Source organism: Equus caballus, chromosome 13, assembly GCF_041296265.1.
Source record: "Equus caballus isolate H_3958 breed thoroughbred chromosome 13, TB-T2T, whole genome shotgun sequence".
NCBI lineage: Eukaryota > Metazoa > Chordata > Mammalia > Perissodactyla > Equidae > Equus > Equus caballus.
Genome location: NC_091696.1, coordinates 8,121,637 through 8,138,486, shown reverse-complemented (window position 1 = coordinate 8,138,486; position 16,850 = coordinate 8,121,637). Strand labels below are relative to the sequence as shown.

Here is a 16,850-nt window from a genome sequence, read left to right as displayed (position 1 = left end):
GACCCAAAGTTAAATATGGAGAATCAAGTCCTAGGAGGACCTGGCTTTAACAAACATGGAGCAGTAAGTGACATTTTATAATGAATCTTATGACACCTCTTCTAGGACATAAAGATAAAAGACCATTTTTCAGTAGCTCAAATTCAGCAAAATACCCCTTGGAAAGAGACTACAATCTTATTTTCTACCTGACCCCAGATGCATTATTTAAGTTTCTGATTAAAAGTCCTCTTCATTTCTTACCTCCTTGAGCTTTCCACTCGTGAAGGTTGGAGACAGCAATGTTCGTATTCTCTTCCATTGTTCATCCTCAGACAGAGAGATGGCACTTTTCATAAATCCGAATGGACCAAAAGGCTAGACTCAAAAACAAAAGACATTTTGCCCTACCTGAGTTTTGGAGGTCTCAACAATTGTGGAAAATTTGTTAAATGGGCATCAGTTATTCAACAAATACTTAGTGACTGTATACTTAGTAGCAGGCCCTATGATACATGCTCAATAAATATTATCCCATGCCTAGGTTCCTATGAGGGTGGAGGACACATCCAGCCAACTGTTGCAGTTTGCAGCCTTGTATTCTAATCTCCTTTTAAATGAAAATGATCCATACGGTAGGAAAGCTGTTACTCCAAGGAAGAGACAGGAATAAGACCTAGTACATCCACCAGGGATGCTCAGAGTAGAAAGGGATTGGTGGCAGATAGCCAGATAGCCTTGGCAAACTGTGTGCTGCCTCAGGCAAGTTCTGTCCTTAGATATACATACAACACAAGCAACTCAAAAAAGAGGATATCTTAATATGATGATTTTTTAAAACAATAGTAGTTAATACCTAAAAAACTAGTAATCTTTTGCTATTCTAAAGAAATGGTACAATCACATGGAAACCCCTTTGCATTACATTTTTCCTCTAGGGATACAAAGGAAAAAAAGATAATTCTATTTCTCAGCTTGAGATGGGTCTACCAAGCCAACCTCCTTGAGCCTTTCTTTTATCTTCCAAAACTATATTTTGCTTTAAAATGCATAGCTCCAATACTCATTCGTGATAAATGCTCAAAAACTAGGAAAAGAAGGAAACTACATAAGAGTATCTACAAAAAACCTACAGCTAACAAGACACTTGATGAAAGACTGGAGTGACATCACTAGGATGTCTGAGGAGAAGACTTCGGCCTCCATTGCCCCATAAACAACAACAATTAGACAGCTATCCACTAATGCTATCCTCAAACCTGAGAATAACTGCACAAATGGGTAGGGAGAATAGTTTCATTTTCCCTGCATCATCCCATCTCCCAGGCTAGCACTGCCAATGTCCAAGAGGGAACTCCCCAGGCTGAGAGACTTCCTTTTGCTGGGACTAGGACAGCAGGGCAAGTGACCAGTTTCTCCAGCCTTTCAGGGCACTGCACAAATGACCCAGTTGGCTTTTACCACACCCAGAGACTGACATAGCTGACACGTCTTGAGAAAGCTAGGAACAAAGAAGGGCAGGGACTGCCAGCATCAGCAATATGATGGGAGTGACCATGGTTCTCTGTTGCCTGCTCTGCAGAGGACTCCAGAAGCCATTGCTGCTGAGGAAACCAACAGCCAGCGCAGATGCTGCAGACACCCTGCAGATGTTGCTTACTGTCAGCTCCACAGGTTTTCACATTCACAGACTCCAGCTGCCTGAGTCCTGCCGTGTGTCACTCCTCCCCTGCCAGAGCTGCCCTAGCCAGGGCCACTAACAACTCTCTGAGCCCTGGGATCTGCACCAGCAGCCAGCCCTGGGCTCTATGCCTGGGTGCGTGCATAACAACAGCCCAGGTCCCTGCAGCTGCTCAGGTGCCTAGAGCCAGCCCTGACTCCTGTCAGTGGACTGCACTGCCACATGTGCCCACAACTAACCCCTGCAGCCACACACCTGCACACTGCCAGCTTCAGCTCTAGTCACCAGCCCCAACTTCAGTGCGTGTGCCTGCAGTCAGGCCCCCACAGATGAGTGTGTGCATACCACCAAATCTGGCCACCACTGTTTGGTCCCTCACCACCTGATCTGGAGGTGATGCTTAATAACCCAATAGTACTTGCAGCCACTGTGGACCCTCCATAGCTCTTGCTGCCAAGGATCATGTAGTTGGTGATATTATGAACCCCAGCTGCTGAGCCAGCCATGCCCCCATGAAATGAAGCCGCTACATACCCACACACAGGGGACCTCACACCACTAGACTGAGGGTCACAGCATACTCCAGTTTGACCCAACCCTCAAGCAAAGGTCTTTTCTCACTGAAGTTAGCTCATAAAGTCTGGGAGAGGTGACTGCTTCAGTTGCACAGACACCATTGCAAGTCTACAGAGACCACAAAGAACTAGGGAAACATGACACCAGCAAAGAACACAATAAACTTCCAGTAACTGACCCCAAAGAAATGGAGATCCACAAATTGCATGACAAAGAATTTGAAATAATTGTTCTAAAGAAGCTCAGAGAGGTACAAGAGAACACAGATAAACAATTCAATAAAGTCAGAAAAAAATTACAAAAACAAAATAAGTTCAACAAGGAGATATAAAACGTAAAAAAAGAACCAAAAAAAAGAAATTTTAAAGCTGAAGAATACAAAGACTGAACTAAAAACTGCAACAGAAAGCTTCAAGGGAACCCCCATAAGGCTATCAGTGGACTTCTCAGCAGAAACCTTGAAGGCAAGAAGAGGATGAAATGATGTATTCAGAGTTCTGAAAGAAAAAACCTACCAACCAAGAATACTTTACCTTGAAATGCCATCTTCAGAAATGAGGGAGAGATAAAAACATTTCCAGGCAAACAAAACCAGAAAGAGTTCATCACCGCTAGACCTGCCTCATAAAAAAAAATGCTAAAGGGAGTTCTTCAATCTGAAAAGAAAGGATGCTAACAAGTAACATGAAATCATACGAAAATATAAAACTCACTGGTAAATATATATAGTCCAATTCAAAATACAGTAGTATTGTAATGGTGGTGTGCAAATCACTTACAACTCTAGTGCAAAAATTAAAAAACAAAAGAATTAAAGATAACTATAGCTAAAGTAATTTGTTACTGAATACACCATATAAAAAGATGTAAGTTGTGACATCAAAAACCTTAAACAGTGGGAGAGTAAAAGCATTGAGTTTTTGAGTGAGAGCAAAACTAAGCTGCTATCAACTTAAAATAGACTGTTTACATATGGAAAGTGATTTATGGAAGCCTCATGATAACCACAGCGCAAAAATCTATAGTAGATACAGAACAGATCAAGAGAAAGGAATCAAAGCATATCACTATAGAAAATCATCAAGTCACAAAAAAGAGAGGAAGAAGGAACAAAGGATCTGTGAAAAACCTAGGTTAACAAAATGGCAATACGTCCTTTCAATCAATAATTACTTTAAATGTCAGTGGATAGATGAATAGATATAGAAAATGTGCATGTGTGTGTGTGTGTGTGTGTATAAAACAGACAGTGAAAAATTATTCAGCCTTAAAAAAGAAAGAAATCCTTTCATTTGTGACAACATGGATGAACCTGGAGGACATCATGCTAAGAAAATTAAGTCAGAAAGAGAAGGACAAATATCACATGACCACACTCATATGTGGAATCTAAAAGAGAAAAGTCAAACTGATAGTAACAGAGTTGAATGGTGGCTATCAGGGGCTGGGGTGGGGAAAAGGGATGATATTGTTAAAAGGGTAAAAACTTTCAGTTATAAGATAAGTTCTGGAGACCGAATGAACAGTATCATGACTATAGTTTATAATACTGTATTTTATACTTTAAATTTGCTAAGATAGCAGATCTTAAGTGCATGTTACCACACACACAAGAAAAGGTACCTATGGGGGGTGATGGATATGTTAATTCATTTGTGGCAATCATTTCACAACATATACATATACATATATCAAAACATATTGTGTACCTTAAATATATACATTTTTGTTTGTCCAAAGTAAATAAATAAAAATTTTAAAATGGTGAAAGACTAAATGCATCCCCCTGAGATCAGGAGCAAGAGAAAAATATCCACTGTCACCATGCTTATTCAACATCATACTGGAAGTCTTAGCCAGTGCAGTAAGACAAGAAAAAGAAATAAAAGGCATACAGATTGGAAAGGAAAAATAGAAGTGTCTGAATTTTCAGGTGACACAATTGTCAAGGTAGAAAATCCCAAGGAACATAAAAAGAAAAATCTCTGGAACTAATAAACGAGCTCAGCAAGGTTGTAGCATACAAGATCAACACACAAAAATCAACCACATTTCTATATATTAACAATGAATATATGAAAACACATTAAAAACACAATACCGTTTAGAACCACTCCAAGGAAAATGAAATACTTTAGGTGTAAATTTAACAAAACATATACAGGATCCCTGTGCTGAGATTACAAACTGTTGATGAAAGGAATCAAAGAAAACCTAGATAAATGGAGACACACTGTATTTGTGAATTGAAAGTATTGACCTAGTAGAGATATAGATTTTCCAAAAGAGATCGGCAGAGATTATGAAAATCTCAGCAATTTTTCTGTAAACGTAGGTAAGCTTATTCTAAATTTGTATGGAAAGGCAAAGGACCTAGAATAGCTAAAACAATTCTGAAACCAAAAAAAATAAAGTGGGAGGAATCATTCTACACGATGTTAAGACTTACTCTTTACCTATGGCTATCAAGACTGTGTGGTACAAGTGGAGGGACATATCCATAGATCAATGAACAGAGTAGAAAATGAGAATTGGACCCAAACAAATAGGTCCAACTGATTTTTTTACAATGGTGCAAAACCTATTCAAAGGAGCAAAGAGAGCCTTTCCACAAACAGGCCTGGAGCAATTAAGACATCCATAGGTGACAAAAAGGACCTTGGCCTAAACCTCACACCTTAGACAAAACTTAATGCAAAACATATCATGGACTTAAAAGTAAAATATAAAACTATATGCTGTTTGGAAATAAAATAGGAGAAAATCTTTGAAAACTAGGGCTAGGTAAATAGTTTTCAGACTTGACACCAAAGCCACAACACATAAAAGGAAAAATTGATAAATTGGCCTCATCAAAATAAAAAATGTTTGCTCTGCTAAAGACCCTGATAAAAGGAAAAGGCAAACTGCATACAATGACAATAAAAGAATAGTAAGAGGGAGACTTATGGTGACGGAACAATTCTGTATCTTGATTATGGTGGTTGTTACACAAATCTACATACATGATAAATTCTCATAGGGCAACACACACAAATGAGTCCACATAAAACTGATTAAATCTGAATAAGCTCTGTGGATACTACCAATGTCAATTTCCTGCTTTGATATTGTACGATAGTTATGCAAGTTATTACCAACTGGGGGAAACAGGATGAAGGGTAAGATGACATGGCACCACCTTACTTTTTTTTTTTTTTTTTTTTGGAAACTTCCTGTGAATCTATAACTATTTCTAAACAAAAATTTAATAAATAAATAAGATTTTAAATTAAAAAAAGATGTATACCTACCCGCCGGTTTGTAAAGACAGAATAGCATTCTTTCACTAGTACTGTTTTGATCATGTCTGGATCTGTGATAGCCAGCACAGGTTTTGTGCCATGATAAGTCCTGTTGGGGAGACAGAGCTGATTAAATTAAACAAGCTGGATTCTACAGCTGGAGCTACACCTGCAGTCCAGACTTTCACCCTGACATTACATAATCCACATTCCTAGAGATTATGGTTAGAAATAACAATAGAACATTTGTTAAGTCTAGGTGGTGTGTACATGGGTATTTCCTGTACCATTCTCCATAATTATTTTTCTTTTTTTTTTTTAAGATTTCCACCTGAGCTAACATCTGTTGCCAATCTTCTTTTTTTTCTTCTTCTTCTCCCCAAAGCCCCCGCGTATGTAGTTGTAAATTCTAGTTGTAGATCCTTCTGGTTCTGCTATGGGAGACGCTGCCTCAGCATAGTTTGATGAACGGTGCGAGGTCTGCACTCAGGATCTGAACCAGTGAAACCCTGGGCCGCCAAAGCAGAGCGTGTGAACTTAACCATTCAACCACTGGGGCCAGCCCCTCCACAATTTTTTCTATGTTTAAAATATTTCATTACAAAAAGAAAGGTAGGTTAGTGAATAATTGAAGGTAAATAAATTGTCTAAGAACAAAACAATAATAAAGGAAAGTCTACCCACTCAGTCATGAAAATTTACAGTCTTGAAGATCCATCAAAACATGATAAATGCCTACGACATAATGTGAGATGAAAACTGTAGACATAGTGATCATAAATATGTAAAAATGTGTCTACACATGGAAAAAAGATTTGGAATGTTCAAAAAGTGATAGTAGGATTACAGATGATTTCATTCTTCTACTTCTAAAATTTCTAAAAGAGTCTCTGAACTGACATTGCCTTCAACTCCAGGAAGCCTTGTCATAACAAGTCTAGCCAGTGGAAGTTTCCAGAATACTCACCCCCACATTTTTCCATACTTTTCAAAACATTTCTTATCAAAATCCCAAATACCCTGCAAGGAGAAACAAAATTACATTAGTAATCTAAATGTATTGAACGGCACCTCTAGCTGGGACAAAAATGACTCCAATCCCATGAAATCAGTCTTACTATCTTTCACTGGCAGTGAGAAAGAAGTTCTTATTCCGAGACGTCTTAAAGGAAAGAAGAAAATGTTGAGGAGATATTTGACATGGAGAATTTAATTTTGACTTTTCTCCAAGTATCATAGATATTAAATAAACTTACCCATTTCTATGAATACTAAGTAACTCCTTCTCTTTCTAAAGTGTTTTTGCTTGTGCAAGTGTTGTCTCTGAAATCAAATAACTCTCTGAATTATTAACTCTATGTACACATGAGAAATCTGAAGCTGAGAGAAAGGGAGAGCGGCCTACATGCTCTTTGATCTCCTTGTTAAGCATCCTTTTCATTTATCTCCTGAGCCCTCTCTAGAATTCGAGCAGAATTAGGAAGTTAAAGACACGAGTGACCTCTTTTAGTCTAGCAGATTTAAATAAGTCTAAGCCATGTATGTTGAGTGAGAAAGTGAGTGAGTGAATGAATGAATGACAAAGTGGACTCGCCTTTCAGTTTTCCAGCTCAACATGGAAAAGATGGCGAGAGACCACCACTCCACAAAGGACAGAGGAAATTAAAACACATGCTCTGAATTTTCACTTCTGTAGCCTAAAAAAAAATCTTCAAATCACCAAGTTTCAGTTGTGACGTTTTGACTATGCAAAAGAAGATCCCAGGAATGTGGGTCTTGGGGTGCATTTACTAAGGAGATAATCTGGGAAAAGTGGAAAGGAAACTATTGTCTTTTCACAGGGAAGAATGTATGAATGTTTTTAGGCAGTAATTAGGGACTGAAAGCCTCTGTTGGGAGAATTGGAATCTGAGAAACGAGCCTCAGTTCTCACGGAAAGGAAATCTGAGGCGGAGGGCAGCCTGCATGAAGGGGTCTGTCTGCTGGCCTTCTGGACCCGAGGTTTTAACCTTCTATCCAGTGGCCAGGCCCTGGGAGAGGCATCTGGATGAACCACAAAGTCTCCGCCAAAACTCACAGTCCATGTGTCACCTAGTACATTCCATTCACCTAGTACATTCCATTCAGTGATGTTAAATTTTTAACAATGTTGTCAAATAATCTCCCTTCTAGTGCCTTTGTATAAGTGAGTCTGCCTTTGTTTAAAGGAAAAACACAACTCAATTAGTGGTTAAATATTTGAGGTGGATAGATTATCACCTTGTTTCAGTTGTACCCACTCCCTGCTCAGACTCACCTATAGAGAGCCTCCTTTTAAGGAAGAAAAGTAAAGCAGAAAGCTCTTGTTCCATCTCTGAAATCCCAAATAGAACAAATAACTGCCAGGGTTTAGCAGTTCTTGAGAGAATTCAAGGATGTGCAAAATAACTGATGGTAAATACCTGGCTTGCCTAGGAAAATGAAGTTTAAAATTACCCAGGAGGAAGGAGACAAAACCAAATGGCTACCCAGAGTTTATGCTATGAACAGGGAAGTCTGACTCTAGTGTACGCGGCTTAATGAGTTACTACTGGGCGTTCCCTTCATTCTTTTCTCCTAATACTCAGTACAATTGTGCCTTCCTGGGAACCTGCAGCTAGCAGAAAGAAAACCCTCTTCACAATGCTCACAAGTTGGAACATCAAGTCCTGTGCTGAATCAACCAGAGAGCTGGGCTGTCCAACTGAGGCAAAACCTGACGCTAATAACAGCTGACAACATAGCCCTGGGGTCAGCCTGGTCACATGCTGGGTGGGGCCTACGATGTCATTTCTGGAAAATGTGAAGTCTCAGAACTTCTCCCTGAGCATGGGCATTTTTACTATAAAACTAAGGTGGGACTTGCAACCATGAGAAGCAAAAGAGGAAGCTCAAAGAATACTCACCTTATGGTAACTCAGAACATTTCCAAAAAAAGGCAGAGGTGTTGGCCCAGGAATTCCTAGCTTCTTAAAAAGTCCATGAGTGTAGGTCCCGTATCTATAAAGTGAAAGAGAAAGCCAGGTCATAGGGATTGTGGAAAAGGTGCTGGGACTGGCCAGTGCCTGACTCAGAACTGGAACTCTCAAGAGAGGGAGGTAACGTGTGGGCAACGAATAATAACAGCAGCTCCAGCAGCAATAACTACATTCACTCATCCTGTCCTTTCCCACCTCCACAGTGAGACCCACAAATAGTAATGATGAGTATGTAAAAACAGCTGAAGTCTCCATGGTCCCAATCCTAGAATGAATACTTGATAAACGTTTCGAAACTTGAGTGCTCCTGAGAGGTTCAGACTGGAATTCTCCCAACAATTCATTCATGTCTATTCAGTATGTTGACTCTTCCATCATTTGGAGATTCTCATTCTACGTGAAAAGGGGAAAAAATTTTTTCTGCTCCACTGAGATTTTTGTGTAACTACACCTACTCAGAAAAGAGAGTTACTTGAGAGCCTACTGTGACATTGTTCTTATAGTTTGCTCAGAGACTTTTATGCTTTGCCCTCCCTTCACACTCTGACCCCATTTTAGGATCTGGTTCATCTTAAATCTACCTTCATAGTGAGGCCTTGGATCAGCCAGTGTTCATCTTTCTATAGAATGAAAACCATATTCAAGGCTTCCATTGGCCTTGTAGAAATATGTGTTTCAGCCACACACAAATCTCTTTTGTCAGGAAATTTGGCTGACCTGAGCTAGGAGAAGGGTAATTGGCCCATATGGTCCCTGAAGGATACTGTATAAAGGAATCAGTGGATAAAGAATCCATTTCCAGACCATTCTTCCCTCATGGCATCTGGTCCTCCAAACTGTGATACTTACCTCCTGAGCACAGTGCCATAAACACAGATTTTTTTTTAAGATGGCCACACAAAGCAGTTACTTTACTGCCTCTGTGGATCAAATATCTTAAAAATCTATCACGGTTAGTGCTCCCTATGACAGGCCTGCCTGCAACTCATCTTTGATGTGTCACCTGTGGAATCCCACAACTGGGGATTCTCGATTCTTGCAATTCTTCTCACTCTGGTGTTACTGAGAGATGGCAGAGCGGAGGAAAAGGAGAGGGTGAGGGAAGAGGCTGCTGACAGTGCTTTTAACCACGAAGTTGCTAGGCCTACAAGACTAACCCCATAGAGGCAAATTAGGAAAATATGGCTGAAAAGTGAACCACATGTAAATGTTTCAATAGGCCCTACAAGTGCTTTCAGCTAAAAGATATGAGGCTGTCCAAACTTCGGGAACCTTCCTGTTGATAGCAAAAGATGTGTAATGCAACATAATGAGGAATCATAAAATGTTCTAGAGAGTTGAATTAAGACCTTGTCTCTTTTTCTTTGGAGATTAGCCTTTAAGGCAGTATAGGTCCCAAACATTCTACATAAATCCATCAAATCTTATAATATGTGATAAAATAAACCCCAAAAATTGCATGAAAGGACCTGCGCTTGAAGGACCCAGCAGAGGCACCTCAGCCAGGCCCAGAAGGGCATTTGGATCCTTCTTCCAGAATAGTTGGTAGAAGCATGTGCAGTGACTGCTAAAAATGAGGGTGGCCTCAGTTAGTCCCACCCCAGTTCCTTCTTTTGCCATCACAACCATTGCAAATCAATTAAACCAATTTCTGCTTCTGAACTTTCAATGTATTACGTGAACTCTCAAGTGAGTCCTAGCAATTGAGTGAACGTGTCAGCAACATTGGTCTCCAAGGAAAGATCTGGTCTAGTGTCTAAACTCACATGGTTCCATACCAAGGTAGAGGGTGGGCTGGGTGAATTCTTCAGTTTCTTTCCAGCTTCCCCCTTTTTGATAGAGTAATGCTGCTTTTGGTACAAATGAAGGGACTAACAATAAAGCCAATTATTTTTATTACATTTACATTATGTTGGCATAAGGAGGGCATTGTCTACTCTACAACTACTGATTCCTGGCTGCATCAGTGTCCTAGGGCTACAGAGTTGTTTGCCCATTCTTGGCACTCTCTGGTGACATGCACACTGCCAGAGAGACCACACACAGAGTGACTTAGATGGCATCCCTGTCTCCAGGTTTAAAGCAGATGAGATGCTAACCCTGGTGCCCTGTGAGGGACCTCCTGTGGGACCAGCACCAAGGAGTATCTCCGCTCCAAGGGATGAGGAATATTCTCCAGCTTCATCCTGACTCCTAGCTGGAAGCCTCTCATGTCATCACTGGCTCACAGCCTCACTTACTCATCTGCAGTGAGAAATTAAGATACCTGCTGGGCGGGCATATTTAGCATATATACAATCTACATAATGGAAGTATATATTTGTACACTAGTCTCACATTCCTGACATTATTCTACAAAGATGAGGTTATTTATGCACATTCATAGTCACAAAGCCTAAACCAAAGCCTTCTTTTATCCTTCAGAAAGTACATGCTGAAAATAATCTTATCTCAGTAAAAAAAAATCTAATATTAAATAGAATGAAGTTAAACCACATTAATTAATTTTAAAATGTCATCCGTTAGAAAATACGTTGCCAAAATACCCAGAATTCCTAACATTTCTTTCAAAGAAAAAAATCAGATGTATGTTTTCTTTGTTCACATCTGTGTTCATGATTTCCTACTCTCAAAAAGAGAAATGAGACAGAGGTCAAATGTAACATGGAGCAGCCTTCCCTATCCACACGTGGAAAATAGCACCTCTGTCAACCTGATCCCTGATGCCAAGAATTCCACCATTGAAAGGACTTCCTCTGCTGGATGGTTTTGATTCATCCTCCTGTATTAACATGAGGGAAAAAAAATATTTAAAACCCAGATTGGCTTTCGGGGCTAGTGGCTTGGCAGGCTGCTAGCAGATTTCATATTAGGAGGAAAAGAAATCTCTATACTGATGGTAACCCTCCCAGAGAATGGAAGGAAAAAGTGAAAGAAAAGAATACAATTTCAAGATTTCAGCCAGGTCTCCTCTGTTCTAAAGATTCTTTATTTAGGAGTAAATAGTACTGCATATTATGGGATGGAAGAATTCAGTCTTAGGAAAGGATTCCCAGAGAGGGGCTCAGAAAAATAGAAGAGCTGAGTCTCAGGAGAGAGATGGAGCAATCTCCAACACCTGCAAAGTCTGGGTGAACCAGGTTCCTGGTATAAATGCCAGCAGTGAGTGGGAGGTGAGCGGGAGCCACCTGAGTGACAAAGGGGCTGGTCCCTGTACATGTCTCTTGCAGAAGATTCAGGACCCAGAAGACAAAGATAATGAGACAGAACCAAAGCCCTTCCTCTTGCCTCCAGGATCTCCAGACCTTGGGAAGGGGTTAGGAGCCCACTGCCCAGGGTCTTGTTGTTTTTAATCTGTCTCTGGTGAATTCTGGTTGATTAGTCTAGGTCCACACTGGTAGTCAATCAGAAGATTATTCCCAGGAGCATATAATGTCACTAAACCCTCCTATCTACAGAAATCGAGAGTAGGGGTTTACTCTTTCAACAGATTTGAGTAAGATCAATAATAACCCCTCATGTGTTTGAGATACCCAATGCTTAAGCAACTTCCCCTTCATTAACTCTTTTAGTCTTCAACACAGATAAGGGAAAGGGGGGCCCAATTAGCTCCCCAAGTTCATGGTTACAGAGGACACAAGCCTGGACAATTACTCACAGATAGAGGAGCACCAGGCTGGTAGCCAGGAGAACCCAGGTTTCCATGGAAAAGCTTGGGATCAGGTCCATGGCCACTTTCCTTCTGAGATTCTCTCCTCTGAGTTTTCCTTTCAGCAGTCGGTGCTACTGTTTGCAGGCCTGTGGGCACAGAGCTTCCTTCCAGCCCAGTGGAGATTCAATACGGCTGGAAGGTTTATATGCTGGGTAAGGGGGTGGGGCTGGAGCTGCAGCCAGCAGAAGGGCCACTTGTGCTCCACTTTCAGGTGCCACCCCCACCTGATACTTGGCAAATCATCATGGGCATACCAGGTTGATGTCCTCTGAGTTCAAATTCTGTGGGAAATCAATAAACAACTCAATCAGTGTTATCAGTAAGCCCAAATATTACAGAAATTCAAATAAAGCCACTGGCCTTTAATCTCTAACCTGCCCTTGACTCCATGGCTTCCCACATTCCAAAATACTTGAAATCCTTCAAACAACCTATGTCCACTGACAAGAGGACCTAGGGCCCCTTGACAAGAGGGCCCCTGAAGGAAAGGCGTGACATGGATGAGATAGCAATGGCTGCACCAAATGGTAACAATCCATGCAGCTTCCTATCCTGCCCCTCAGAGGATCCTGCAGTAGACAGCCAGTTAGACAAATTCTTGACCAAAGAATGGTCCCCTCTCTCTGGAAAGATGAACGTCTAAGAAGAATGGGTATGAAGGGAGCAAAGAGGAGAACAGCATCCTGGATGGCCAAATGAACCCCAACCACCTTAGTCAACAATGATATGGCAGATGTCACTATAGGCAGCAGGCACACTCCAAAAAGATGACATGAGGTTTTTCTCTGGACAAATGGGTCAAAGCAGATGGCTTTTTTCTTTTTGATGAGTGAGAGGTTTTCTAATGGGTAGTGAGGAGTTAGTAAAAAGGAGGCTTGTAATAGCAGTCACTGTCACCAGTGAATCCCTCACCACATTCTTGATGGGAAAGATCTGAGGACTGGCTATCTGGAAACTATACCAGCGCATTGTCATCACTCTGACCCATGTTCTGTGTCTGTTTGGCCTGAAACCGTGGATTATGTGAAAAACAAAACCTCAAGTCTTCCTTAAACTCAACAAAAACAGAGGACATTTAAGCTGTGTTGGTGCACTTCCTTCTTTCTTTATCCTTTCTCGCTTTCAGCCCTTCTGTACCAAGTGATACTCACTGCTCACTCTTTACATTCCTCTGAAGTGAAAGTTTCCAGGATTGCTCAACACTGGCCTGAGTAGGTGGATGTCTCATCGGTAAAACGCAGTAAGTCCCAACTATCTCACTCACCTCCATTAATTTTCTTGGGAGCTTGTCATGCAACCTGAAATTTCTGCTTTCACAGTTTGTCATCTTTGGGTTAAGGATTTCTGCAGGAGGCATCTGTTAAAATCTATAACTGACACTGGAAAGTGTATTGCATGAATACATCTATTCATCCATGGAATGATTCAAGGCCAAATGGGTGAATGTTATGTGTAGGTATCTTGCAGGCTGTGGGCTAGAAGCCATACAGTCCCCTTCCTCAGGAGCAGCACCCCAGTGGAGGGATAGAGACACATAACTGTGCTCAGAACACAGATTACCCCTGGGATCTCTGGGATAATGGAGTCCTACCAAGAGAGAATTAAGCAGAGAAGTGGTTGCAAGTGGGAAAACCAACAAAGGTCACACATGGGAAGCTGGAAGAAGATCCCCAGCAAAAGTAAGATACAAAGTCCCAGGAATTCCAATATGTTGCTAGCTCATTTTTTTGCCTTCCCTGGGTAGTGGTAAATAGGGTCATACTACTATCCCCAGTTTACAGATGTAGAAACTCAGGTTCAGTGACAGCAAGTGGTTTCCCAACAGCAATTGATCATAACATACTATAAATAAGCTAATACGAAGGGAGACTGAAAAGACTGCTGCTGCTCTGAGATGCCAACATTCAATGTTTGCCATTTCCTGGTAAGGGCCGCTATGGGGACTAATGAGGCCCAAGGCTCAAAGAGCAAACTGGTGAAAATTCTGGTTCCTGTCTCAATGGAGACCCCCACAGCAGCTATCCCATGGGTCTTCCCATGGGTCTCGTCTCAGCAGGAACAAAGACAGATGCAAGCCAGGAAGATCTAAGGGTGTTGTTGGGTAGGATCTGCCCTCTATGCTCCCAGCCAGAGAAGTACACAGAATACATCCAAAGAAGGAAAAACTGAAGCATCATCTGATAACTATTGACAATTTAATTCCCTCACCTAAAAACAAAGCCTCTTATTCTTCTTGGAAACAAAACCTCCATGGAAACTAATATGCATTCATCTTCCTCCAAAATGCATGCTCAGCTACAGCGATTTTGTAACTAACCCTAATATGACCCTCTGCCTGCCCTTAGTCACCTCAGGGCCTGGTCCAGCTGGTGAGGATCTATCCCAAGGGCGAGAAGCTAATCATTCCTTAGGACTAAAATGTAGCCAGCACCATGTGCTACCCAGTTCAAATGGCCTTGCTCTGCAAGAGGAAATAATGGAAAGAATGATCTTTGTGCACCTTCATTCCACAGAAGGGATCACCTAACATGAAGAGACTCCCATACTAACAGTTGTCCTGAGTGTCTGAAGGAAGACACTGCGTGTTGGAAGAACACCCCACATACCCTGTGTCTCTCATCTACTTGTTTATGTACTAATGGGCTCCTCGTGTATTTTCAAAGCTCTGTTCCAAATAGTTAGGGGAAAAATATGACTAAGACCCAGACATTATTCAGGTTGAAGACATAGACAAATTAATACACAATTACAATACAGACAAGTAAAAATATTCATACAGTTGTCAAAAAACATAGTGTCCTCATTAACAGAGAATGCCTTATCTTCTCTCTCAGCCTCCTTAGCAATCAGTCAAAGTTGAATCTCAACTAGCGTTCAGGGAAGCATTAGGCTCAATATCAGTACAGATGGACAGGTTGTCAGGGACTCAGTGATGCAGGGATCACCATCAGTCTGACATTCCCATCCTTTTATATTGTTAGGCCATATGGCTCCTCTTTGGGAAGCCACTCCTGACTTCCACTGACAAAGCAAATTGCTGCTGGTATAGGATGGCGCTGCTGCTCTGGAATAATTTGTGCATTAGATTCAAGTTTCACAGGTCACAATCTAGAGTATGCAAAAAAATGAAAGCAAGATTGTGTGCCTGTAACTCAGCTCTTGAGCCCCCATTCTTCTCAGTAGGGCTAACCTTGATCTTGCCAACTTGGGGTAAGCAGGTGTTAGTAAGTTTAGGCGGCTAGGGTTTGTTGTTGGTGGGAAAGTGGTGAGGAGAGTGGTAAGTCCTTGGACATTCTCTCTTGGCGCTGGAGGAGGGGGCACCTCTCCCCAGTGACAATGGTATGTTGGTTGGGCTCCATGCCTGCTATATTCAGGCCAGGGACCAAGACTGAATATAAAAGAATCAGGATCCCTGCCCTCAGGAAGGCATGGGGGAGAGAGATGCTAAACAAATAACCACAGAAAGAAATATTGAGTTATAAATTGGGACACATGCAACAAAGCAGCAGTGCTGGATGCAGTTGACCCTTCTTTCTTTCCTTAAACTCTCCCCTCCTTTTAAAGATATGAAGACAACAGAATCAATAGGACTTGATACATTGGAAGTGTGTGAACTTGAGCATGCCTTGGCTTGTGTCCTCATCCGTCTTTGAAGGAAATTGACGAGAATCAACCTAAGACATATCATTCCAACCACAAGTCCCCTTCACTGTCTGCGTCTTTCAGCCTCTGTATCTCTTGAGGATTTTCTAAACCCTTCTTCCTCCTCCTTTATTCTCCTTCCTGTCATTTGGGCTTCCCCAGGGCCCCTTAGCCCAGTCCTGAGGGACAAGATGGAGAGCAAAGATGTAGTAGGATGGACCCAGGAGAAGACAACCACCCATTTAAGCCCTGAATTATAAATTCTAGAGTGATCTCTCAACTGGGGCTGCAGAAAAAGAAGCACACCACACACCACACACATACACACAAACACACACACACACACACACACACACACATACTTACACACAGACACGCTCACAAAGAGCAAGACCTAACCTCAGGCAGTGAGAGGTAATATATATTGTTCTGAGTACTTGGCCAGCATGAACTGGTTCAATCCACCCAACGATCCTATACAATAGGTCTTATTGTGATCCCTATTTGATAGACGAGCAAACCCTGGCACAGAAAAGTTAAGCAAGCATTCAAGATCTCATCACTAATTCCTAGAAGAGCTGGGACTCGAATTTAGATCCTCTAGCTTCAGAGCAAAAGGTGTTAACTTTATCCAAGCTCAGCCAGGCCTGAGGCCACACAGAATTAGAGGGCACTAGCACTAGAGCCCAGGTGTTCTGAGAAAGTAGTGACCAGTGCTCTGCCCCAACAGAGAGACAAGGTGAGGCCCCCTAGAAACCCTTCAATGAAGGCTGGGGTGAGGTGGGGGGATGTCCCTTCTGACCCCCACACACATTGCACCATGCGGAAAGTCCCCTTGCCCTGCAGAAGAAGCACATCCATAGACTTTACACGTAGAGAAGAGGAGGAGGAGACTTCCTCATGGATGCTCACTTTCTACTCCATCCCAGAGTGTCTCTTCCCAATAAACTAACCGCTAAGATCTCTACAGGGGTAAAGAA

At 41.7% G+C, this 16,850-nt stretch overlaps 1 protein-coding gene across 1 annotated transcript in view; it reads right to left on the bottom strand.

The window, feature by feature from the left end:
• The window catches only part of CYP3A89 (cytochrome P450 family 3 subfamily A member 89), a 34,339-nt gene extending 22,002 nt beyond the window's left edge, over positions 1–12,337 (bottom strand). Inside the window, 5 exon segments of the mRNA NM_001101651.1 lie at positions 244–357; positions 5,530–5,629; positions 6,488–6,540; positions 8,445–8,538; positions 12,175–12,337. Coding sequence (NP_001095121.1) covers positions 244–357; positions 5,530–5,629; positions 6,488–6,540; positions 8,445–8,538; positions 12,175–12,245 — 432 coding nt within the window. The 5' untranslated portion in view covers positions 12,246–12,337.
• Between the last annotated feature and the right edge of the window lie 4,513 nt (positions 12,338–16,850).